General features: G+C 43.9%; 2 protein-coding genes across 5 annotated transcripts in view; one reads left to right on the plus strand and one right to left on the minus strand.

Moving 5' to 3' along the window:
* The first annotated feature begins 508 nt into the window (after positions 1–508).
* On the plus strand, positions 509–21157 carry HABP2 (hyaluronan binding protein 2). 2 transcript variants are annotated; one of them, XR_011098343.1, is made up of 15 exons: positions 509–669; positions 7695–7728; positions 11526–11657; positions 12656–12766; positions 13241–13357; positions 13669–13788; positions 14417–14588; positions 15013–15107; positions 15241–15487; positions 16437–16579; positions 16922–17056; positions 18428–18573; positions 19477–19665; positions 20147–20188; positions 20580–21157. XR_011098343.1 is itself a non-coding variant. In XM_068688613.1 (14 exons), exons 1-13 carry the CDS (start codon positions 601–603, stop codon positions 19651–19653), a joined length of 1698 nt encoding a protein of 565 aa, XP_068544714.1. In that variant the 5' UTR covers positions 509–600; the 3' UTR covers positions 19654–19665; positions 20580–21157. The 2 variants fall into 2 exon arrangements, 1 of the variants encoding a protein (XP_068544714.1); XM_068688613.1 differs by lacking the exon at positions 20147–20188.
* The window catches only part of NRAP (nebulin related anchoring protein), a 49183-nt gene continuing 43172 nt past the window's right edge, over positions 20221–26231 (minus strand). For 2 of the 3 annotated variants that reach the window (XM_068688611.1, XM_068688610.1), the window contains 7 exons: positions 25572–25676; positions 24789–24887; positions 24574–24678; positions 23195–23302; positions 22242–22553; positions 21845–21997; positions 20221–20639 (listed from right to left, as the gene is read on the minus strand). In XM_068688611.1, coding sequence (XP_068544712.1) covers positions 20541–20639; positions 21845–21997; positions 22242–22553; positions 23195–23302; positions 24574–24678; positions 24789–24887; positions 25572–25676 — 981 coding nt within the window. In that variant the 3' untranslated portion in view covers positions 20221–20540. The remainder of the gene's footprint in view (positions 20640–21844; positions 21998–22241; positions 22554–23194; positions 23303–24573; positions 24679–24788; positions 24888–25571; positions 25677–26231) is intronic. The other variant, XM_068688612.1, reaches the window with a different exon arrangement.

Raw genomic sequence — 26231 nt, forward strand, 5'->3', positions numbered from 1 at the left:
GTTTCTGTAATAGGGGGTTGTTTGTTCTTGTATTGTGATTTCCTCGGTTGCCACCACTGTAAATGTTTCAGCTTCTAGACACTGGGAGTTACTCAAGAATTTCAGTTTTTATCAAAAAATGGATCTCAAGTTCTCACATCTGTGGAAAAAATGCTTGAGAGCATGAGGCTTGATGTCCGAAACCTAGAAAATAATAAAAAGCATGTTTTCATGTTTCTAAAAATCTTATAATTTTAACTGGATCTCACTATTTTTTCAGGTGGAGGGGAGAGAAATAACTCTGACTCCTACCTATTTAAAATCACAGTAACAAAATAAAAATATTTCTAATACAAGCAAAATACTTTCTTTTGCCATTAGTTTATACTGTTTCCAGGTTTGATAGTTACTGGTTTGGAACATTTACCGGCAGCCAATGCGGTGATTATCTGGACAGGATGCACTTATTTGATCAGGGCAATCTGTTGAACATTAAACAATATTTGAAGCACAGTTAATTATTTGTGCTGAATTAGCTCATCCTCAAATGATTGTGCCTCATCTGAAAAAACATAGGCAACAAGAAAAAACTAATTCCAGGACAAATAGAGCAGCGCAAGGATGGTTAACGGTGCTTTGTCCCTTCAGGTTCTTCCACTGATCCTTCTCCTAGGGAACACACATTTGTGCGTGAGTATGTTTTTATTTCTTGCTGCATGCCAGCCCTGTACCTTGCTGAACCCTTCCTGGGCAGCTGGAGAGGGTAAGGAGCAGGGACTGCCCACCTACCTTGTCTCCAGGTAGGGCATGGGGATGGTTCTGGGCTGAGCACAGGTGCTCGTGGTGCGGTGCCTCATGCGCTAATGCAGCCACCACGGCTGCCGTGAGGATGGGCTCACAGGTTGAAAAGCTCGGGCTTGGACTGTGCTCAGGCTGGGAGGTTTTGGAAGCTCTTTGGTTGAAGGTAAAATTTATCCCAACCATACATTTCAGATGGCTGAGTGGTCATTGCTCTTAACTCTGGAGGTGTGTTAAAAACAAAACATCCGGCAAAGCAAGGCAGAGCCCTGCATGGGCAGCGCTGGAGGTATTACCCCCAGTCTCTTCAGCTTATTTTTAGAGGAGAACGAAAGAATGGCTTGTACCAAAGAAAAGTTGCAAGTTACTTTAAAAAAAGAACACAACATTTCTTTTGTTTCTCCAAGCACCGCAGTCAAGTAGATTTCCTCATGAAAGACTTCCAGGTACCCTCAAACTCCCACTTTATAATGCCAATTCCTATGTACGATGATTTTGTATTTACTGAAACTAATTTCAAAATTTTAGATGTTGACTTGTTTAAATTGAGTCCTTTGGGAAAAATATGTAGCGAGGGGCTTTAATAGCTGATGAATCCTTTTGAAGAGCTTGGTGAGTTTATAAGCCGTTATTTTTGCAACACGCTAGGGTTTTTATTAATTAGTGTATCATCAGGACTATCCATCCACTGGCAGCCGTGGATGTGTCGTACTTGATCCACTGACACATGACAGCTTATGGGAGGATCAGTTCTAGAGCAGCTCAGTGTCAGTCCTCAGATATTGTGGGAACCCAGTCTGATATAAACTAGCCCACGATGAATTGGTTTGTTAATTCACACTCAGCAAGGCAGGTGTAGGTGCAGTCTTCGACAACATGAAGCCTTGCACGGATTTTCCTGACTAGCTCTAAGTGTTAGATTAATTCATTTGCTTTGACAAGCCTTTTCTGACTCTGGTCTACATATTGCTGTGGAAAATGCAGTGCATGTCTCCCCCAGTCCTGAAAATTCATTAACATTGCTAAAATGCAAAAGCAATTCTGCTGTCACTGAAAAGCAGCACGACAGAATATTCAGCAGGCTAGTTTTTAATAAAACATGTTTTTTCTTCATAATTAATATAACAAGGTTTTCTGGCTTAGCACTTGGCATGAATCCCAGAAAAAAAAAAAAAAAAAAAAAAAAAAAGAGGGGAATGAGTCTCTGTGACGTGACCATTGCATGACAAACATGTTTTGAGAGGACATTTTGCCTTAATGATTTGTTCCAAAGAAGAATTTACACTAAAATACTTTGAATGAAAAAGTAAAAGAGTTTGCACATTGATCGAATTGTGGACCCTCCTCCCATTCCTGTTTCTGTCCTTCTTTCCCATATTATCTCTTTTCACCATTCTCATTTTTATTCAAATATGGTTTTAGGAGTTTTTATAAGTAACACTCCTATTGTAACACTCCTATTAATAGGTGTTATTGGTGTCATATAGAAGAAGTCAAATACAGATTTAGACAGTAGCTCATATGAAGTTGGTTAAAATAGGACAGAAAAGAGCTGGGATATTTATGGATCCAGAGGGTTTGGAGGAGGGATGTAAGGCGACAATGTCCATTTGGTCTTTCATATTCTGAAGAGAAACTGATTTCATCTCCATGAATCCAAAGTATTTCCATGACGCATGAAAATGCATCACGAATGCAAGCAAAAGCAAAACTTGCTCCTTTACTTTAACATTTATGATGTGACTGTATAAAAGATTGCCTTGAGATGTGACAGGTCTTCCCAGTTTTTGTTGAGAAGGGCAGGACTTGGAGCGACAGAAGTGGTCATTCACTGAATATTTTGGAACTTTGGAAAATTGATGCCTGCTTAGTAGTGATGGAGGTTTTGAAGTCACCAGCCATGTCCAGGTCAATAACTGAGTGCACATAGTAACAGAATGGGAAAGATTAAAGTTAAGATTAAGATTAATGCTAATACATTAATAACTGCAAAGAAAATTTTTATCACTGCCTATCTTTTAGCTGGCCCACAACTCATGTGAAGCTGTTATCAGCAGCACAGTTCTTTCTATGTCTCCAGTGCTTGGAAAACCATATTTTAGGGTGAAAAGACCCCAAGTGTCTCTCTGACATCTTCTTATGGTGCTGCTTCTACCCACTCATGGATCCATCCCTGTCGCAAACTCCCATTTCTACTCCCCTCACCCTCTCCCCATCGCTGCACCTCTCCATTGAGGGCCTTATGCCCCCTTGCACCATGACCAAATCACTGCAGAGAGGAGTGAGAGCTGACAATCCCCTCTCCATTTGCACCCCATCAGGTGCAATGCCCTTCTGCAGCGCTCGCCTAAATTTTCCTGATGCAGCAAAAAGCGAGGAAGCCCTGGGAGCGCCCCCAGCTAATTGTGCACCGCATGCTCCGGGAGGGACGCACGCCTCCCTGGCCCCCCAAGGCAATCAGCTTATGCCCTGAAGCATGCAGGTTGATATCCCCTGGAACTAAAGGGACTTAATGACTTTGCATAAGCTTTAAGTCTAGCAGCATAACCTGCGATCCTGGCACCGGCTGCCAAAGCGTTTGATAACACGGCGCATGCGTCAGTGCGACATTTCTGGCTCGTGCAGCCCCCTTGGAACAGCTCTTGGAGCTTCCCCTTGCTCTGGCATCCGATGCTGGCTCTCTTTTCCACCGGGGAGCCCACGCACACCTTGTCCACGAATGAGCAAGTTTAAAACCAGCCAGCTGCTAGCAAGCCCACTCCCTCAGTGCAAAGATTAACTTGGAAACTTTGATCTTTTGGAAAGCAGGAGCAGGTCGCGCCTGTGTGGGGAACCGGGCCGGTTGCTGCAGCACCTGCGAGGGCCGTGCGGCTGCTCTTGTGCTGGGTCCCAGTGGTTACTGTGTCAGGTGCTGCCCCAGGAAAGGTTCGCAACCGAATAATCAGAGAAATAAAGACATTGCATGTGAACTTCCCTGGGTGTCCCGGGACAGGTCAATAAGGAGCGTGCCACCTACTCTGAGGCAAACGCTGCAGTTCAGCAGGAGGCAGGAGAAGGCTTGCTAGCAGAGAGGTGAAGAGCTCAGAGGTTTTGGTGGAATCCTTTAAGGGAATGGTTTCCCAGGCTAAAAATACAACATGTGCTGCATGTGTGCTCCAGATGATAATGTGCCCTGCTTTCATTATGCTTCAGCCATCGCCTTGGCTGAGAAATATAATGTCATTGCTGGAAAAGCCACTTTCCCTTGAAGTTCAAAGACTGTCACTATCCAAGATGGTTGCAGGCAAAAATCTGGCCGATTGTAAGAGCATCAGAACCGTCGATTCCCTCCTCCTTTGGCGAGCAGCCCAGACAAAGGTTCCCACTGAGAGCTGTCAGCAGGATCAAGGGGTTCACGAGGAAAAGGCAGTAGTTGTGCCTGCCCTCGTGGCTCCTTCGTGCCGGATGTCAGTTGTGGATGGAAGTTGATCAAATAGCCGTCCTCGTCCTCCTGCGCAGCCCCGTGCCACCGCCTCCTCGGCTGCAGAGCCGTGCCGGCGCAGGGGAGAGGGGCGACGTTTGTGCTGCTCCTGTGGAGGCCGCTCCGTGGCAACTTGCAGGAGAATTGCCACGAAGCGGTGCAATTAAGCATGCAGGCCAATTCATAGCAAGGTAGCTGAATTTTCGAACTCCTGTCGAGCTTTTGTTGGGAATTATGTGCGTGTACAGGGGCAGGTTTTGTCCCTCTGCTAGTCTGCCACACCAGCTCAAATAAGTACGTTATTTGCTCTGGAATTACTTCTGGTTTGCACACATGCAAATCCACAGCCTAACCCTGGGTTGTCGCCTTTGTGCTGCCTGTTTCTCCACCTGCATTTGTGTTTTAATTATTCATTTTGATTGTAATAAGGGGTAGCAAATGTACCCGAGACACAATCAACAGTTCAACTGCAGAATGCCCTTGGCAGCTGTAAATAATTTCCCTTGAATTTAGGGTCAAATCTTCCCAGCTTTATTCGGAAAGAATTGCCAGAGATTAACTGGACATTTTTGTCAGAGTTGGAGCTGCAGGATTCTGTCCTCAGACCAAGAAAGCTCCTGGTTCTGGCACTGCTGTTTGAAATCTATTATATTTCAATAGTCTTCCTTTCTTGAGGGATTGAAATAGAAAAATGGAGAGTATCCTATGTCTGCAGTGTTTAACCTTTGCACAAAGCCTAATTAGCAAAGTTTGGTGGTTCTATGGAGAAATGAATCTTCAGTGAAGTCCTAACTATGACAATGATAATGACAACAAAAGTCAGGTGAAATTAAATTTTGAATTTCAGCCATTTTTCCACCTTTTTTTTTTTAGGAGCCCTATAAATGAAATCGGCTCCACACTCAGCAACGAGCCAGTACCCACATAAAATGTCTCTCCTGGATTTTGTTTTTGCAGGGTTTCTTTTTCTTTTTTTTTTTTTTACGAGCCTAAAGTCATAAAATTTAAAATTGCTCTCCGCCAGTTCTTCCAGCTTCGTCCCCCGTCCCTGCGGACCCGCCGCGAGCAGGATCCAGCGATTTTATTCCCTCTTGAGAGAACGCACAAAGTATCAGTGTCGGGCTGCAGAAAGGAGACTGTTTGGTGAAACAAGCCCCACAGTCTCGTTTCTTTTCTCTCCCCCTCCCTCCTTCTCCTCCTTTTGTTTGCATCCTGCTCCCGGCTGGGCGCAGTATTGCACCTCGTCGGAAGGACAAGATCCTCCTCTGCTGGCCGTGAGCAATACGGCACAGCGGGCTGAGGGCCCGGCCACATCGCCGTGCTGCCCTGCCTGCCTGCAGCCCCTCCTGGGCCCCCTTCCTGCAGCATCCCACATCCCCTTATCACACCCCACATCCCCTATCGCATCTCCCACATCCCATCTCCCGTCATCCCACCTCCCTCATCCCACGTCCCCCATCCCACGTCCTACATGCCAGTGGGACGTTTCCATGCCCAGGAAGGGGCAAGCCCACACAGGAGGGAAGGAGATGGGTGCTTCTCCAGTTTCTGCCACGAAATGCCACGAAAAGCTTCATGCAGGGAGCCAAAAGATTGAATTTGGCCCTGTGCTGGCTAGTGGAGGTGGAAATGAGTCTGAAGCAGTGTGGTCTGGTGGACCTCGGAAGGCCAGGTCTGCCTGGGGTTTTGTCCCCTACAAATCTATATCAGGCACGTGAAGGGCAAAGGGATAATATGGCACACCAGGTTTGTGATAAAGATCAGGTTGATCTCCTGGACTTGTAAGGTGGCACTCTCTGTGTTGGGTGCTCCAGGAACATTTGTTCCAAACATTTGTGTTGTGGCAGTGGATAGTGGCCTTCATCCAAAGCTGGGAACCCAAATCTAGGGCTCAGCCACCATAGAGCACAGGGCACTGTCTGCACTGAGGGAAACCTGGACATTTTCCAGGGCACCAGGTCAATGCAAGAGGTTTAGGGAGCCTGCTGTCTTACGAGTAGCTCTGCCCATGGGGGAAAGGTTGGAAGGGTAGCCAGGACAACTGGTATAGTGACATGCTCAGGCTCCCTTATTTCTTCTGTTCTTGGTATTTCAGTCTTTCCCTTGGACACCGGGAGACTCCCAACTGTGCTCTGCAGCTGGGGGAAACTGAGGCACGGAAGAGCACAATGCAATCACCTCCACACCTCACACAGCTCGGGCTGGCACTCTTTGCCCTTCCCATGCAGGGCAAATGGCTGCCCTGTGTGCAGGGAAATTTTAGCAACCTCCTTGAAGACAAAAGCTGCTGCCCTGAAACTCTCTCCAAGACCATTAAGCTCAGGGCAGGAAGGGGCAGTGCTGAGAAGGGCACTGAGGTGCAGGCACCCAGGGAGCAGCTCCCTGCCTCCAGCTGCAGGGGGACACTCAGGTGTGAGCTCCAGGTGGCAGCCATAGGTGGGGGCTGTTCTGGGTTATTGGGGCAGCTTCTTATTCACGGCTGCTTATTCATTCCTAGCCACCGTCTGGTGTTAGCTGAGAGTGCCTCTCTTCTGTACAGAATACTTAATACAATGCCCAAGTAAGAAGTGTGTTTTTATAATTGATTACATCTGTAGCAATACATAGGTGTGTGTAATAACTGTGTGTCTATACTGTCTTCATTATACACATTAAATTGTCTGGAAATGTGTTTTCTTCTGACAAATCACGTGTGGGATGAAGCAGTGCAGCTCCAGATCTCCTCCTTCACGCCCGCTGTTAGTATGTGCTCTCGTCACAGCCAGGTAGCCCATCTGCAGCTGTGACTTACAGCAAGAGGGGACGAGTCCTGATGTGGCAGCAGTACATTTCCTTTCCGCCTCACTCAGTCTTCAAAGGCTGAGTGTTGTTTTCCTCCTCCTTCTGCTCCCTTTTGTTGTTTGCCCTTGATCACAAGCCAAATAGGAAAGGCTGGAGCCCTGTGTCAGAGGGTGAACGCATGGCATTTCCTTGCAGGAAGCACCAGAAATGTTCTCCTCTGTCCAAAGGCTGCTGATCACCTTCCAGCTTGGAGGGCTGGCTCCCCACATCTGGGTTGCTCTCTGCTCCATCCTGCCCAGCATCTCACGGCCCTTTACTCTGGCACCTGGCTGTGGTGCCATTAGGTAAATGCTCAGTGTGTGGCCACTTAATAAATAAAGGCAATTAACTTGTTTGGGACAAGTTTTTCATAAGCATGCTGCAAATTGTGCTAGATGGTCAGAAAAGCTGGAGCTCCCCCCAGGTTGTTGGGAGCAGCATAGGTTTTGGGGCCATTTTGATGATCTGTGAAAAGAGACCTTAAAAATGCAGCCTGGGTGACCCTGAATGGGTAATGAGCTTATCTGGATGTCCAGAACTGGGGCAAAGAGAAATCTGCCACAAGTTGTGCTGTAACTGTGCTCCAGGCTGGTTTTTGTTTTCAGGAACTGACTCTGCCATTCTTTATCCCCTGCAGACCTCCTGGTTCCTCCTGGCCAACTTGCTGAATGGTAAGTGGATTTGATTTCTTCCACTGAAGCTCTGCATGCAGGCCTCACTGTTGGCAACCTGGTCTGTCAAGATCCTTGGCTGGTGCCTAGCACTGAGTTTTGTTAACTTCGTGCATGGCTTTGTAATGGTTAAAATAAGGCTGGAGATCCTGAGAAGGTCTGTTGGGCTCTGGACAAGTGACACAGTCAGCACTTCCAGGCCTTCCCACGTGCTCTGTGTTGGTGCAGAAAACATCTCTGCAGCGGGTCCTGGTACAATGGGGCACAAAGCAGGGCTGCAGCAATGGTAATGGGGGATACCAAAAGGGCACCGGCAGCTTGCTGTGCTGTTCAAAGCCAGGAGTTCTCTGCTGCTCCATGGGCCTCATGTGCTTGATGCAGGTTTGGGGACCTGCTGATGAGCTGGGTCTAGCACATGGGTCAAAGAGCAGAGGTCGTGGTGCTGGGCTGCAGAGCACACAGGAGGGTAAGGGAAGAGTCTGGTGCAGCTCAGTGCCAGCTGTGCATGAAAACTGGAGGTCAGATAAAGGATGGATAGCTTTCCCTTGCTGCACGCAACTAACTGTGGGACTTATTCTGGAACTTATGCAAGCAGGTTCAGAAAGTATTCAATAGCTTCTGTGAGTAAAAAAATCATTGAAAGTGATGTAATGTTATGATGTGGGTAAGAGAAATGCTGTGATGAATCTTAGGGGGTGGGGGCTGTAGGTAACTTGTGAGGACTTGTACCTGCTTTTGCAGCCTGTTTAATCTATGAGAGGATTGTGGTTTTATTGCTAAGTTTAGTAATCTTGTGGGTAAGTCCCATTCATTTTTTTTCTTGAATTTAGTGGCTCTTATATTTGATCTTATAAATTATTAAACTAATTATGAGTAAATTAATTTACTAGTAAACTATTAAATTATTTTTCAAAAAAAAAAAAAAAAGTGTGCCTCTCACTATGCACTCCTTGTCCACTACATGCCTCTTCATTCTGCTGGCATTTTGGTCCAGCCTGCAAGTCCAGCTGCCCTGTCCCCATGCAGCACTGGTTCCTTCCCCAGACCAGTGTTGCTCTCCTCATAGGAGGCGTGTGGCAAACACCTTCCCAGATCAGTGCTTAGCTTCTGCAAGTACTCGTACTCCTTCAGCAGCCATCAGCAGACAATGCCCTCCAAAGGGTAAGTGCTGCAAAACTGCTCTTGTGTAACAGCCCCAAATTGTTTGGAAGGAGTGAGGGCTTGGCTGTTAGCTGCTCCTATCCTTTCTGCAATTTCTTTCTGAAGCTGCAGATGCTCCCAGCCAAAACCCATGTGGAAGGGAGGAAATACCGAGAGGTCTGTGCAGGAGTAAATGGGAGACTTATTGTTTTTTGAAATACCATCAGGATTTCAGCCTCATAAAAATAACTTTACATTATTCACAGACCTGCAGACAAAAAGTATTTAGAGATGTGGCAGGAAAACTCATCCTCCTTAAATTAGGGCAGATTTCAGTCTATCCCTGGAGGTTCAGAGAGCTTGAATAAATGCCGGGCGCTTTCTGTGTTGGCAATAGGCTTTAACTTTGCACATCACTCATCTCGACAACTGCAGTCCAACAAAGTTACCTTGCCATTCAGGTCACTCGATGGCATCCTAATGCATCACTTTCCGCTCGGAACATTAGTCATGACTTGATCCAGGCAAGGTTTTGAAAACAGTGTGACTGCCGGCATTGGGATATCTGTTCTCCCCGCAAGAGAGAGTCCGTGTAAGCTAATGAACAAGAGGATATTGATCAGAAATCCATTACTTGATTGACAGCTCTTGGCGACGTGAAAAAGTGCAGATGAAAGCTTGAGCAGTTTAAAAGATCACCCAGACCTCAAAGCTGATTTGAAGCTTTAAAAGTCAATCTCTGCCTATCAATTATGGGGGGATTTTTTTTGTACTACACAGAGGAAAGTTATTCTTTGAAAATTTGCATGCAGGATGTCTAATTTAATTTCATGTAATAGTCACATTTCAGTGACAAATGTCAGATCACTGCTTTTTTAAGCATGTTAAGGTTTTCCAGCACTTATAAAGAATGAACACTCTGATTTAATAATATGTTTAAATCAACCAGAGTATCAGGCTGCGTTAATTATGTGCTCAGATTAAAAAAAAATAAAAATGTTATATTTGCTTTACTAAACCTATGGCTTGTTATGAATAATTTAAAAAAATGGAATGGAAACACTTCTTAAGTAAGAGACGTGGAAGCCAAATAGTTATTTAGTGTTGAAGCAATGATAAACAGGAAGGCATCTTTCAGTTTGATGTACCCAAGTCAGGGGTTTCTGTTCTTTCTTTTCTGGTGCTTAATAAATGATTGATCCACCACTAAGGACTGACATTAATGTAACAAAATGAAGTGACACTATCATCATTTCTTGACACCATCCTTACACTGAGTAGTTGGTAGATGTTTCTAAAACAGCTTCACTATTTGTGCTTGTTGGGAGCACTTGTTTTTTCAGCTACCAGCTCAGCAAAGTCCTCTCTTGCCCCTGTAAAGCATGCTGGGCATGTCTGCAGCGTGCTCTGAGCAGCCGTAACTCCCCTGTTCATCCTTCACAACTTTTACCAGGTATGTCTTTTATAGAAAAAAGGCTACCCTGTCTCTCTGAATAGTTCCTTAAAGCACCTGTGGAACAAAAGCCAACACTCCCTGCTAAGATTTTGAAAATAAACAGGGAAACAAAATCAGGCTCCTTCACAATATTCCCTCCAACTCAAGTCCGCCTGCAAAATCTCCCCTCAGACAAAGTGAGCTCGCAGGCTGCATTTCAGGCAAAACCTTCTTTTTGTTTTCCTTTCTTAACTACATCACATTAAATTTAATTTTGTTCACCGTAGACAATGTCCTTATCTTCCAGCGAGATCCTTCTGTTCCTCAGCACGGCACACACTTCTGCAACACTTGCACACTGTCGAGACTTAGCTCCTGTGGAAATAATGAGCTGAGGAAAAGGAGTCTTGACTTGACATAGCAATAAATGAGGTGAAACTTTCCTCTTTTTTTTTTTTTTTTTTTGGTGAGAAATGAGAGTTGGCATGTAGGAAGGAAAAAAAAAAAAAGACGAAAAAAAAGACGGTTCTATTTTAATATGAAATATAAAACACCCATTGTACAAAAGTGGATTTTTTTTTTTCAGAAGCAAAGAAAGAATAAAGATAAAGGCTGCAAGAGAATGAATGAGGAGAGAAAACTAAGATAATGTAGTCGATAATCAGTTCAAGGCAGAGCATTATCCGTGGGGCCATCAGTCCGGCCCTAGGGGAGAGCTTTTTAAAATCTCTGCTCGCAGTTTAGCAGTGCTCATTACCATAGCTCGTCTCCGACACGCCGGCGGGGCTTCTGCATGCCCACGCAATTCAGCCGCCCCGAACACGGGCTGGTGAAGCGCCGGGGGATGCTCTGTGCCACATGTCCCATGGTATCGCGGGGACATTGTATCCTCAGAGGGGCTCTGTGGGCTCAGAGACTTGCTGCTCTCCCCCTGCCAGCAGCTGAGGTGCTGGGGATCAAAGCAGTGAGACAAAGGAAACCTCTTCTGCTCACACGGCCTCGACCACTGCGGGTGGCAGCCACCCGTGCCTCATATCCGTGCCTGCAGGGCCCCCCACCACCAAAGGGCAAAGCTCCTGTGTCCCCACACCCTGAGCATCCTGGCAGGAGCCAGCACCTCCAGCAGCGGTGGCAAGGCCATGGCTGGGGACAGCCACACACAGAGGTGGCCTTGTAGCAGCTGTAACTCCTCCATGCGTCCATTCCCTTCTCCTCCCCACAGACGAGGCTGCTGATGACTACGAGTACTACGACGACAACACGCAGGCCGAGGAGGACCTCTTCCACCAGACGCAGATCTCAGAGGACCCCGACTGGTTCGAGGAGTTCTTTGGCTACAGCGACACCCAGCAAGGTGCTCCGGGGTGGGCAGGGGGGCGAGGATGGGTGAAATCCCAGCCCTGCGCTCACAGAGTGCGGCAGGCCTCGGCTGCCAGCCTGCTGGTGAAACGCCTGCATCAAAGGGATGAGTTGGGAGGATTGTTTGCTGTGTTCTCCTTTGTGTTTCTCTTGTAAGGAGCCTGTGTTTTATCTCTGGGTTTCACAGAATGGATTCTGATCAGGCAGAACATTTCTGATTGCTACTACAAAAAAACACAGGCTTATTTGTCTATAGACACTGCAAGACGTAATTGCTGTTTTCATGGGATATATGTTCTGTATTTATGCTGGCAACCAAATGTAGAGCAGGCTTCCTTTTATTTTTTTTTTCCTATTTCTATTTTGCCAAACTTCAGGAGAGAAGGAAAAGGTCCTGTGGACTGCTCAGGGAACGCAAGAGGAGAGGCAGAAGGCTGCCTGCAATGTCCCTTCTCATCCCCTGGTACAAGGGAAGCAGAGCTGGCACGAGGCTAGCCCTGCTCACCCCAACACTGGCTGCTCCAGCACAGTGGTATTTATACCCTAGGAACATTACATAGCATAACAGCAATGGACAGCTTTTCCAGGGGAGCTCGAGTGCCATGCTGCAGCCAGGGCAATGCCAGATCCAGATACCACTGCACTAAGTACACGGAGGCAGATGCCCAGGGCCAGCTCTGGTCCTGAACACATCTTCTGCTCTCACTGCTGCAGAGGCAAATCTGCTCCACCACAGGCTTGTAAAGGGAGCTTGGGAGCTCCAGACCCAAAGCCACGAGCTCTTAGAGCTTACAGTAAGCTCTGCAGCAATTTGTAGCTGCTCCTGTGGCTGCTGAACCAATGCATAAGCATGGTGTGTGTTACACTGGATGCTGTGCCCAGCCTGTCCATTTTAATGTGCCCGTTAAAAAAGGGGGGTGCAGGGGGAGAACAAACAGGTGAGGAGGTAGAGAAGCTGAAAGGCAAACTAAAACCCCTCCATTCTTACTCTAGACGACCCGTGCTCCTCTGATCCCTGCAAGAACAACGGGCAATGTGAGAAGAGAGGAAGCAGCTTCAGCTGCATCTGCCCCAAGCCATACACTGGGACTACCTGCGAGAAAGGTAATCACTCCTTGCTGGCTGACGCTCCTTGTTCTCACAGCTGATGTTACTGCCACGGCTCTGCCAATAGAAGCAAGCACCAGAGCTTTATAAACCCACTGTTCACTGAGGTGAGGGTTTTAGAAGCCCGCTACAGTCACGTCAATATGTCTTGCAGTTAACTCATGGTCCAAACCCAAGTCTGTCTAAAGCAGTTATCAGTAACAATCTTCTGGTGTGCAGAAAGTGCACCTCTGTCTCCTCCCACCCAATGTGGACACTGGTGAGCTGCTCATTGGTCTTGCAGCTTTTTTTGCTGTAGGTGCTTGAACAAGAAGGAAAATCCCAATCCACACTGCTATGTAGTATGGTGTGACAGCCGGGTGACCAGCTCCTGAGGTGTCAGGAGAAAGCACGGCTTCCCACCACCCTGCAGGGGCACAGCTCTGTGTGCACAAATGCTGTTGAAGCAAAGTGTTTATCTGTTTCGCACAGTGAAGGACATGTGTGTGGAGAACAGCTGCGTCAGAGGAGACTGCCTTGTTACGCTAACCCCACCTTACTCTCAGTGCAGCTGCAGTCATCCCTACAAGTTACCGGACTGCCACCGCGGTGAGCACAGCCCCAGCAGAAGGGGCTCCCACTTTGTGGGGTGCTGTGTGGGTGGTGGTGGGACTGGGAGGCGTTTCAGCCCTGCCCAGGCTGAGATGGCTGCAGGGGGATGGGATGGTTCTCACCATGTGTACAGCATGGTGGTTCAGTCACTAGCAAAATGCCCCATGGTGGTAGACATTTTGCAAGAGCTGATAAGAACTTCGATTTGAGGCTAAACAGGGGCTTTCCTGGATTTTCATGGAGGTGTGTGAGTGCCTGTGGAGCATCCGGAAGAGTCACAAGGCGTTCTCTGTTTTCCACCTTGACAGCATCTTCACAATGCAGGCCAAACCCATGCAAGAACGGAGGGACCTGCATAAGGCACAAAATCAGATCAAAGTTCACCTGCAAGTGCCCGGAGCCATTCAGAGGGAGGTTCTGTGAGATCGGTACGTCACGGTCCCCGGGGAGGCTGGAGCTAACCCTCCATGGGCCACCTTCACCCTGCAGCCAAGCTGACCAAGGCCTTCCTCACCAAGAGCCTGACCACCAGCCTCCTTGAGGAAGGTGTCAGGGGAACAGGCTGAGCTCTGCGGCCTCCATCAGCCAAGGGGATCAAAGCTATTCCCATACTGATGTTTTCTGAGCTGTGCTTTAGCAGGCTCTCACTGGTAGAGCATGAGTGAGCACATGCTCTCCAAGGCTTCTATGTGACCCGTGGGGAAGGAACATCGGGTTTTCCTTAAACACCAGAAAGATGAGGTAGGAAAGGTTCACAGCCAGTTGCCTGTGCCTCCCCAGGCTGAGGACAGCTGCTGATATATGGTTGGGTGGTCCTTGCCATGCAACAAGGTTTCAGGTGTTTGAAGCCAGTCAAGCTTCAAGCTGGACCGATGTTGGGACATAACTCTTGTTTCTGGCCTGTCTAGAACAAGAGGTATCACTATGTGACTCAGTGGGTCCTTCTAATCCCCCATCAAGTTAACGTAAAGCAAGGAAGGGAAGAAAGAGGAGCCACTTCAGGCAAGGAACAACTTTTTATAAAGACTTTTTCATATCAACTTTGTCTTCTTACAGGGTTGGATGACTGTTATGAAGAGGACTCCCTTGGGTACAGAGGAAGAGTGAACCAAGCCGAGAATGGCAAGACCTGCCTGCACTGGAATTCCCATTTGCTCTTGGACTACCCTATTAATGCATTTATGGAGGGTGCTGACTCTTACGGCATCGGAGAACATAACTTCTGCAGGTAATATTTTGAAGAAGCAGCTGTAGAGGCCAGTGTCAAAGGGATCCCTGAGTACAAACTGCTCCCAGGAATTTGGCAAACTGAGGGTGTTAAAATCTCGCATATTTCTAGATAGTGCCTGTTTATAAAACATGAGGATGTTAGGGCTGCATTCCCTGTCACTGCACTGAAGTGAGGCTTCCAGAAGCAGCTCTCAATTTCCCTTGTTTTTTATAGGATTAAGATAGATAAGGGGACAGTAAAATGGCAGAAGCGGCACTCTTTTTTCTTAAGTATCTTCTTTGTCAAATCTTATGAAAGAGTAGCTCTCAAAGCCTGGCTCTCTTACGGGAGCGTGAGGCTACTCCCTTAAGCATCCTTAGCTCCTTTGCACAGTTTTGTGGAGATTTCCCCACTCTGGCTGATGCTCAGCTGTTCCCTTCAGGAATCCTGATGAGGATGAAAAACCCTGGTGCTACATCAGAAGAAATAACAAAGTGGAGTGGGACTTCTGTGACATTTCACCCTGCTCAGGAACAGGTAGAGTAACGAATTAGAAGTGAGTTGTTTGGCAGTGTGTAGGTGTCTGGATGAGCAGGTCACCACCCGTTGCTTAACTCCTCCTGTGTGATATTATCTCTGGATTACCCATCTTCTGCCTCTTCCAACACAGCTCAGGAGAGCCAATGGACCACAGACAGCCTAGAAGACCCAAGCGAAACAAATTCAGTATTCAAAACATGTGGACAACCAGAAGGTCAGAGGGCACTCAAGAGGATCTATGCTGGAGTTAAGACTACAGCTGGCAAACATCCCTGGATGGTGTCTCTGCAGAGAAAGACTTCAAGAGGCAGCATACATATCTGTGGTGGAGTGCTAATTAAATCATGCTGGGTTCTTACTGCTGGACACTGCCTTACGTAGGTGCTTGTCCTATGCCTAGGGTAGATAAACATATTAAAAAAAAAATAGGATGGCAGTTATAGACAGCTTGTAATTCCAATGATTTACAATCCAAATTATTTCTGGGAATCAAGCTGAAAGGAAAATATACAAAAAGAAAGAACATGCACATGAAATATATATAAATATATATGAAAAAATGGTATTTACTGGAATTACAAATTAAACTTACACCTCACTCATCTAAAATGAGCCAAAATAAGTGTACGAGAGGAAAACAGGAGGATTATGAAAAGGTTTTACAATATTTGAAAGAAGGGATCCATGAAAACCTCAGGGAATATTGGGATACCGTGATCAACATCACAAATGGCATCATAGTTAAGATCTCCAGAAGAACACAAACGTGCTTTGTCCTTCCAATTGTTTATGTGTCAGCTAGCTCAGAAAATGACATTTCCTTGAGCATTTTTTTTTAAGAGGTTGGAAGCCACTAGCCTTGGAAACTGGTAAATTACACTCCAGAGATCATTCCAGCACAGATGATTTTAAATATGCTTAGACAATGGCAAAGGATTGTAATCCCATGGCTCTGAGCTACTACTCAACATCACAGCCATGGAAATAGACTATTTGTACACTGCTAGTCTGACCCAAAATAAAAAGAAGAAAAATATTAAATTAAAAAACAATAATAAAAATTAAAAAGCATGTTCATGCAGCTTTAGCTCATTTTATTTAATGACTGCAACAAGTTAAGAGCACATGTATTATCCAACGCTAGAATTCTCTTGACCAAGTCCCGTTATAACAATCTTAATCTTCTGGTCATGCTCTACGACAGGAAGCAATGTCTTGACTTCCAGATACTACAGCTTCAGGTTTTCACCACTGATTGATATATAAGGTCTGTAACGTCTGCACCACCACAATAGCTTATGTTATTTACTTTACTCTTTTTTGCAGAGAGCTAGCAGAAAAACACCAAGTGGCCCTTGGAAAGCAAAACCTCAGGAAGAGGGAACATCAAGAGCAAATATTTGATGTGGAGAAGATCATCGTACATCACAAATACAGAGAGAAGGGCGATGTCCCATACAACGATATTGGTAAGACCCTTTTATTAAATATGTCTCAACTCTAAAATCAGTTGCCTGAAGTGCCTCTCTACAACTGAAGTCAGTATAAAATTCCACTCCTAGAATGTATTTTGTAAATTATTAGGTCAAATTATGAATTATACCCATGTGAAACTTTGGGATGTGAATTGTGTTCGGCAGGGAGAAACCCCCGTGTGTGGGGACTAAAAAAAATAAGGACAGATCCAGCACATAGCATGAACTGTATGTCAGCACAAGCCCCTATGCCATGGGGTTGTGGCACAGACTGATAACGATAGCTAAGGATTAAAATCAAAATACAAGTTACAAATACTTTTATCTTGTCTCCAGCATTACTGAAGTTGAAGCCAGTTGATGGTCACTGTGCCGTGGAATCAAAGTATGTGAAAACTGTGTGTCTGCCTAACTTCTACTTTCCCGTTGGGACTGACTGCTTCATTTCAGGATGGGGCGCAACGGAGACAGGTACGTGAGCCTGTGAGGGCCGGCTGAGTTTTTTCAGAGAGTTCTGAAAAAAATCTCCCTCACCCTTTTATTTTTGTTTGCCTTGGTTTGTTTTTTTTGTTTGCCACCTGAGACACCATAGCATGGTTTCATCTGGAGCCAGCTATAGAAGTATGAAGGTATTGAGAGAGACTATTGTACACTTTGCGAGTTTCAAGACAAGACTAAGACAGGCTGGAACTTTCACATGGTTTTCCAGCCCATTGGGTCAGATAAAGCTTTTTAGAAGCAGCATCTGGATCTTCAGATGTGCTGGAAAATAATATAAAAAAAAACCACTAAGGCTTTTCAAGTTGAACCAGCTCTATCCAAAACCTTTCTTGCCCATAGTAAATCCTGAGGGGAGAAATTACTATGCTTAAATAAAAGATAATGCCAATTTTCTGAAAAATGCATTTTCTCATGTTCTGATTGATGTGTTGCTGTAAAGCAGCAGAAGGAAGATGTGTCACTGAGGCTGCAGTAGGTGTCCTAGTGCTTTGTGACTGATACAGCCTGATATGATACACAGGACCAAATTCTCCCTTCTGATGTAACTCTCATTGAAGTCCACAAGAGACAAGCACATACATTTGATCAGAATGCACCAACAGAATTTAATGGACATTTTTTAAAAGTTCCAAATAAAAAGTCTCTCTTAAAAAGTGAAGGGGGAATTTTATTATTATTTTTTCCCTACAAAGAATATCAAGTATCCTGTATGTGCTCAAACTAGATGGCTCCTTCTTTGAGCAGAGCTATTATTAGCATTTCAGGAAATCACTGCAGAAATAGAATATTTCCTGAATCTCAGGCAGAACCAAACTTATAAACCACCTTTAATTATCTACAGATGTAGTGCTTTGAAACTTTGGCTATTGCCTTTAGATGTCAAGTTATGTCTTTAGATTCCCTGTAATTAATCATTGCCTTTAAATATTGCATGACTTTCAGTTTTCATCTGTTTCATTAGCCTATGTGTTACAACATCTAATGGCACTAGTCTGAGAAGTGCTGAGCAGCTCGAAGTCCCGCTGGGACCAGTGGGAGCTGCAGACCACCAGCACCTTTGAAAAGCAGGATACTTCTGACAGGTGTAGAGCTGATCTGAGCCAAATGCTGAATACCTGACTTTGCTTTTGTTCAGGCAACAGCTCAGTGTCCTGAGTGAAGCCTCCAGGCTTAAACTCTAACCCTTATCAATGCAGACATGCTTCTTTTCTAGACCATGCACCCCTCCCTGCTCTTACCCTTTCCCATAGAAATGGCAAGCAAGCTCGTATTTTGAACAAAGTCAACATGTAACAGGACTGGGAGGAAGGTGACTCTTTTTTTTTGGTGTACATCCTGCAGATGATATATCCCATCAGCTGCTAGATGCCAACGTCAAGCTGATTTCACAGAAGCAATGCAATGCGCCTAGCGCATATGATCAGGTACTGGATGAAAGCATGTTTTGTGCAGGAAATCTTCGGAGACCCAGAGCTGATTCTTGTCAGGTCTGTTGCTTTTTCTGTATTTGAACACTAATTTTTCGTGTAAATAGTCAGGCTGTGCAGAGTAATAGCTTTGGCAGGGTACTGAATATGTATCTGTTTCTCCCATCAAGTGTATTATTTCAACAGCCATCATCTTTCTTCAGTACAGTCTGAGACATATGCCCCTAGAGCTAATGTCTTCACTGTCAGCCACAGGCAGATCTATGGGATCTAGAGACTAGCCTGGGAAGTTTGGCTTCTGAGGCATTTTGTCTTAATAACTTGAAAATTTGCCTTTTTTTTCTCTCAATTCTATTACAGCCACTACCATGAGGAACAGTTCTAATCTGATCTTCACTATCAGAGCTAATACTTACAGGGCAAGTCAGCTAGGGCAAACATGAAGCCAGTTCATATTTATACTGTTGTAAATCTGGGGAGGAGATTGGACAATGGCTCCTGGGGTGAAAACAAGCACTGCAAGGATACTTAGCAACAGAAATCACTGAAAACAAAAACTGAAAACTGCCAACCAGCTCAGAATAATTATTTTTGTTATTGTTATCTGAGGGGATCAATGGTAAAGGGATGATGGTGTGGGGAAGATCAAGTGTGTTCTTTTATGCTAAGTATCACATCTTTGTCTTTCTGGGTTCAAATTCTGAATGCCTGGTACTTTCATGCCTGGGAAATTTCATTTGACTTTGTCAGATAGATGTCACAGACTTAAACAGAAATTTACATCCAAAAAAGTCTAGTGTTGTATTACCTGGATCTAGAACTGCAAGCCTACTCAGGAACTGAGCAGCACCTGCTGATACATCATTCCAGTTTCAAGGTCTTTTGATGAGAGAAGGGAATTCTTATATTGGTCAATGTTTTGCTTCACATTTTGAACTAATTTTGTATGCTTTTTCTTATTAGGGAGACTCTGGAGGCCCTCTAACTTGTGTAGAAAACGGCTCCTACTATGTGTATGGCATTGTGAGCTGGGGTGATCAGTGTGGATTAAAAAACAAGCCAGGAGTTTATACTCAAGTGCCAACATTTCTCAGTTGGATTAAATCCAAAATTCGGTCAGAGTCAAGATCATTTCAGTAGGAATGGCAAAAGGTATTAAATCCTGTTGAAAAAAAATGTATCTATTGGATAATTATTGATTTTTTTTGCAAGTTTTACGAGTAGAATTATACATTTTTTGTCCAATGATTCTGTAACCATATACAGAAATTTGGAAAATGGGATTGGTATTAAATCAGGATATAAAAAGTAGAGATCTGCAAGCAAAGATTCAATTCCTTTAAATAGTAATCTCTCTCATCTGAATTCCAGGGTTTACAACCTTCTCTAAGCAGCTACCTAATCTATCTATAGCAACCTTTCCTAGTTTCTAATGAGCTAATCTTGATATTTTGTTTTGAAAGATTTGAAATAGATTGAATAACTGAAGTGATCCGAATACATCCTGTTGCTCAAGAACAAATTCTCTGTTTGCTAAATGACAGGCCATTGGTTAGTCAATAACTTTGCTTCCACTGGCCCTTGTCTTGTTCATCTGTTAAGCCACCAAAATCATGCTTTTGTATTCTCTTAGGTCAATGGTGCCAACAATCCAGTAATGTGAAAAACTCCAAAGGTTAGAAGTATGAATAAGTCTGACAAATCTGGTTCCAATACAAATGATTTTATATTCTACCAATCCGGTTCATTCATCTGTAGTACAAAGCTGAGCCTGCCAGTCATCTAGTATTAATTTCATTTACAGCTTTAAATAAATATCAGCCTCTGTAATTCATACAATGATAAATCACAAAGTATCCATGCAAAAATTAGAAAGATCAATTATAAATTGCAATGTCTAGCTTGCTTTTTAAAACAACAACAAAAAAATCTTAGATGCCATCTATTGTGCTTTCCAGAAAAAATGGAAAAGCTACAAGATTTGCAGGATAAGATGAAAATCTATTTGTATCGTGTCATGTTTCTGTTTACTTGTACAGCTGCATTTTCCTTCTCTTGACTTGCAGAATTTCTGAAGCATCAGGATTGACTGTGACCTGCTGAGATCCTTCTGCCCCCAATTGGTCCTGTAATAAGATCAGACAACTAAATTGTGAGAACAGCCAATAGACAGGAGAAAGCTTTAACTATTATTCTGTAAATATATTTACAAATTAAAAATTACCAGAAACAACTGGACAAAATCTGAATTACTGCTCTGAACTGAGGACATCTCTGCCATGGAAAAGCGCATACCTGACCCATTCATGTAAGTTAAATGACACACATATCCAAGGACAGAACTTGCTCAAGGCCTAACTTCTAAATTGAGCCTTAAATAGCGAGCAACCTAGCAAGTTCCAAGTGAATTGCACACCTGTAGATTTTCCTGGGACCATCAGATCATTACCACACATAGGGCTTAAGATGACACTGCCTGCAGTCCCCACTGCCTGCATTGCTCAACCATAGTTATAATTTATTTCCTGAGTAGCTTTTCAGATGGGAATGTAAGTCATGGGTATGTCCTGTTTCTTTTGTGTTGGCTTATTGTTTGACTTGTTGCCAAAGTTAAAACTTAAATGAAACAAGTATTTAAAGTGCAGAGCTTCTCTTTTACTGTAACTTAATGCTTCCTAACTGCAGGGGTTACAAGATCCCTGTATGGACTTTTGTTCTATTATGCTGGGAAATTGCAGGCTGGGAGCCATGCTATGGAGGTGAGGGAGAAGGAAAACCTGGGGAAAAAACAAGTTTGTAATTTCTTGCAGCTTGGGATGGACAGGGGTGGAGGAAGCTGGAGCAAAAAGCTTCCCACAGTACACTTTATGTTCTTAGGAATCTACAGTGAGCTTGTCAATACAGCTGTCAGTGGAGATTACAGGGTAACAAGGATGTGTCTTGCCGAAACTAGGAAAAGAGAAAGGGAGTTGCACAGGGAGTCCTTTCCAACTGCAATTTTGCTCTCTGTGGATATAGCAGGACACTTTGAGATCTGCCAACACCCAAAGTTAAGGGAAACGCATCCTGTAATGTAAGTAAAATCCTGTCCTGTGGCATTTCCTGATCCCTAAAGGAATTATTCAACCCTGACATAGCTGAATTCCCTTGAGAGGTTGCTTCAAGCTGAGGTGTACACAAAGCTTGATGATGGAAGTATATATATTCTGTTTAAATAATTGCGAGAACTGCAATGTCCAGGGAGCAACCAAAAGCATTAAACAGGATGTGTGCCTGCCTGCCTTCTGCAGAGCAGAGCTCTTGCAGTTTGTGAGAAGAATGATTTACTTACAGCTTGAGGTCCATACTGAGCAGAAGCAGCTTGCATTGCCATGTCCCGAAGATATGCCAGCTCAGCAGCTCTTCTTGCCATTTCAACTTTGTAAGAACCTGGGGGAGTCCAGCCAATGCCTCTGAGCCAGTTCAAGTCAGACTTGTATTTTACCTAAGAGAATGAAACACACTAATGTGTATTTAATTTGGTTAACATTAACCAAACCACGTGCCCTGGGTTTTCAAGAGAGAGCATATAAAGAGCAACAGGGTCAATAATAAACAAAGTGTTTGCTCTCCACAAACAAAGCATAGTTCTTTTAAGAATTATTTTCTTGATAGACAAGCTCTGTGAAGCACATTGCCACAGCCAGCACCTAGCACCTGACACGACAGTGCCACTCAGCTGTACTTACATCGCTCTGCAGCTTATAGGCCTGCTTTGCATGCTTCACATTTAGCTGCTCAGGATCACAAGTATATTCATGCAAGGGCTGCTTGTAGTTAACATTGCTGGCGAGCTGCTGGCTTCTCTTAGCATGCAGGAACCCAGGCTGGTTAAGGTGGCTGTGGAACTGCGCCCTGTTTTGGGCATATCCACTCCTGTATTGGTTGTCACTCTGGAGTTTCCCCACTCTGAGGACATGTCTGATTTTGGGATCATCATTTGCACTGAGGAATCCAATCTGCTGGCCTCTGCCTCTCAAGAAGGTTTCTCTGTATTTGTACTGCAGGAGATGTAAAGGAAAATTCTCACTTTCATATTTATATCACCTTCAAATTCTGTTATGAAGCAACTTATCCTCCCCAGCTATCCACAATGCTTCTTGTAGTGCACAGTGACCAAGGGTTTGTTTGATATCAAGCTGTATCTGCTAATTTAACATGACACTCTAGGAGAATGACCTTTGTGCTAATTTTTTAAGGGAGTGGAATGGCTTAGGGAGCCCACAGTAACCCTCTCAAAAGCAACCAAAGGTCTTCTTACTGTGAACCCAATAAGCAATAAAGCTGTTCCATCTTCAGCTTTCTTGATGATGTCTTCTCTGCTCAAAGGTGACACACTTTATTCTAGCCCAGGGTTTGCTATCCCTAACCTGATATCTAGCTTATTTACCTATAATATAATACACTTCCTCCCCAAGTACAGCTCCTTGAAATGAAGAGCAGCTTGGTATTGGACATTATTATGGGAGCCTTTAGCTGGAAACCTTTGCACTTAACTGGCATTTGTTTTCACTGGTCACCCATTTTTGCAAAACAGAATAATGTTCTCTTACATCAGAATTCACCATTTTTACAGGGTGGGGGTGGCATGGGAATAGGGTTGGGAAGTGTTTGAAACAGAACAAAACAGAACAATTCTTACATCACTCGCAATCTCTCTTGAAGCCTTTGCTGTCTGGAACGGAATGGCGTCAATCCTAAAATCATAGCCAGATGCCCTTGTCTGTTCCCAAGATGTTTTATACACTTTCTGTGTTGAGAAGAAAAGAACAAAACAGTCATTTCCCCCCGCAGTGTCTTAAACGTAGTCCCATAACTGCAATAATAAATGTTTTATCCTACTGGGCTTATTTGTATCAAGAGTCATCAGTACCATCTCCAAGGTTTTGATCCAGTTCTATAGCACTTCAACTTCTTTTCTATTCCCCATAATGATAAAATGTCTCATCTGAAAAATGCCACCAGGGTTTCCTTTTGTACTTGAATGTGGTTGTTTTTGATTTGATTTAATTTCTATTAGAAACTGTGATGCATCAGTCACATCAATATTGCATTGATATTGCCCTTATTCTCTCTTTTGATGCATCCACTTGCAGTGTCTTGGGTTTCATGGCATCATAATTTCAATGCCAGTTATTTCAAGCTTTTCTAATGATCCCTGTCTCTATTCCACAGCCACATGTGGCTTCATTAACTCATCTGGAATAACAGCCAGTTCTAACATATTTAATGTGACTTTGTGGATGTGAAATACATTTACATCCTGAAGAGAAAAATTTCTCTAGATTTGGTTCTTCCTCCCTTAGAAGCATCCTTACACCAGCCTCCAGTCTGTGCATCCTGCTGCCCAGCTGCTGTACCTTAGCAGACACTTCTGGCTGTCCCTTTCTGATTTTATTGATTTTCTTTCTGTAAGATTTTGATTCATCTTTTCTGGGGTTTGTGACTATATGAAAACCAGCACAAAATCCACTTCATATTTCAAAAGATATTTTTATGTTTCATTGATGGATTTAGTGCTAGGTGGTGCTTAGTCCAAAGGTAAACTTGGAAGTCAGCAGTCCTGCAAGAATCAGAAGGCAGCCTGGGTAGAACTGATACAAACTTTACTGTGTGCTTTGTTAATAGGTCTAGGGCTGACCTTTTGTTTGTGTGCAATCATCTCTTTGCCATGTTACTTTTTTCCTCTGTCACTTCAAAGAATGTAAATCCTATTTCTTTCTTTTACCTATAGAGGACTTACCACTAACCAAGAAACTCAAAGCCTTTTTCAAACTAAGGTGAATCTGACCCTGCAGCTAATGATGGCAACAGTTTAATTACAGACTGGTATATTAGGGATAAATTGAGTGCCTCTGCCTGGGGTAAGCTGTCCACAAGCTATGGCTTTTTGAGTTCATGTCAGGCTCAAAGAACCCGGCTTCTACATATTCATGAAAGTTTTTCATTCCCAAGCAAATTTGTTTTCTTTAATGACCATTACCAAGTCAATTCCTCAAAGTAAAAGCCTCTATTACTTACATCACTGATGTGAAGTGCATTCTGTCGGGCTCGGATAAAGTCTGGATGATCAGGAGGCAGGGTATACTTGTGCATGGCTTCAGAGTCTCCAGCCTTGTACAGCCTCTAAGGAGTCAAAAGTCATTGAATTTAACTGATACTGGAATTGAGGTCAACTCTATAATACATTATAGCACAATGGAAGTTATGATCCTTTATAATAAAATGAAACTTACATCACTGCACTGGAGGTAGCTATTTTTAGCATGAATCAAATCTGGAGAGTCAACTACAGAAGTGAACTTCAGACTTTCTGGCTTCTGACGGTACTTTGTCTGGAGGAGGCAACAAAACCAAACAACAACAAAAAGCACAGGATGTTTCTGTTAGACACTGATATATCATGATTCTGGGTGTGTGATAACTAGGGCAAATATGATACAAATATCACCTTCCTGAAGCCATAGTAATAAAAACATACCCTTCTGCTTTAGTCTCAGTTGCTCTTTCAGCTAATTATAAAGGATGCCACTGTCTCGTTGCTGTAACGTCCAGGCACCAAACTTTGTTGTTGTTGTTTTGTAAGAAGGACTTTGCACTGTATATTCACATGCAAAATCTTTTGAACACTACACTTTTGACAGCTCATAATTCTTCTCCATTAATACATAACACTGAGCAGGCTAGTGCCCCCTCAGCATGACTGTCAATGCTGTACCTTTCTATAACATTTCCATAAGCACCTGCTTAGAATTTCATAATAGAATTTACTGCATTTATTTATTGCTACATGTTTTGTTTATACTCTTGTGTTTCATTCAGAATGGAAAATATTCAGCAGGTGTCACACAGTGGACTTGCATCTCCCGTACTGCTTCTTGGTAACTTACACCTTGTATAAACAGGCTCCCACATCAAAAGGAAATGATAAGCTACATTCGTAAGTGTCATGTAACGAGGAGCCTTGATGGTAAACAATTCCTACAGACGTGCTATCCCATGAAAGATTTATCAGTTACCTCACTGATGAGCTCTCCAGCCTTCTTTACACTTTCTATCTGCGGAGATCTCAGAGCCATCCAACCAACTCCTTTCATGAAGTTCAAGTCTGATTTATAGCGATGCTGTTAAAAATGAAAATCGTTAGCTATCAGTTTTGTATCCACAGCTATTAAGGTTTTTTAAAAAGACTCCCTGATTCATATTAACATTTTGAGGTTTTTCATTTGCCAGGCACATATCAGATCGTAAAGCCAAACTGTTTGCATTTGTTCATTCCACCAGGAATTAAATAATGTATCATATGCAAGTTACAAGGGAAGGCCCCACAAGTGAATTAGTATGACTCAAAGCAGTAAGTAATAACCTGTTTGTACTGGGCGTAAAAGAAACCCTTTTGAAATAATTTTCTGAGGTGAGTTCAAGTCAGGAATACTAATTATTTTATCTGGTGCAGGCTTCCTCATTAACCCCATTTCTAAGAGGAGACTTAAGATTCTTTACTCACATTAAAGGCTTTCTCTACCTCCTGATCCAGAAAGGAAAATGAGACAGACCCAATAAAAAGTCAGAACCAGTAAAGTACTCTCAGTACCAACAATTCTGACTTCTGCTTCAGTATGATAGTGGCCCCTTCAGTGGCATGATAGTCACTGCTTGACTCTAATCATCCATTTTTC

This window comes from Anas acuta, chromosome 7, assembly GCF_963932015.1.
Source record: "Anas acuta chromosome 7, bAnaAcu1.1, whole genome shotgun sequence".
NCBI classification, from domain to species: domain Eukaryota; kingdom Metazoa; phylum Chordata; class Aves; order Anseriformes; family Anatidae; genus Anas; species Anas acuta.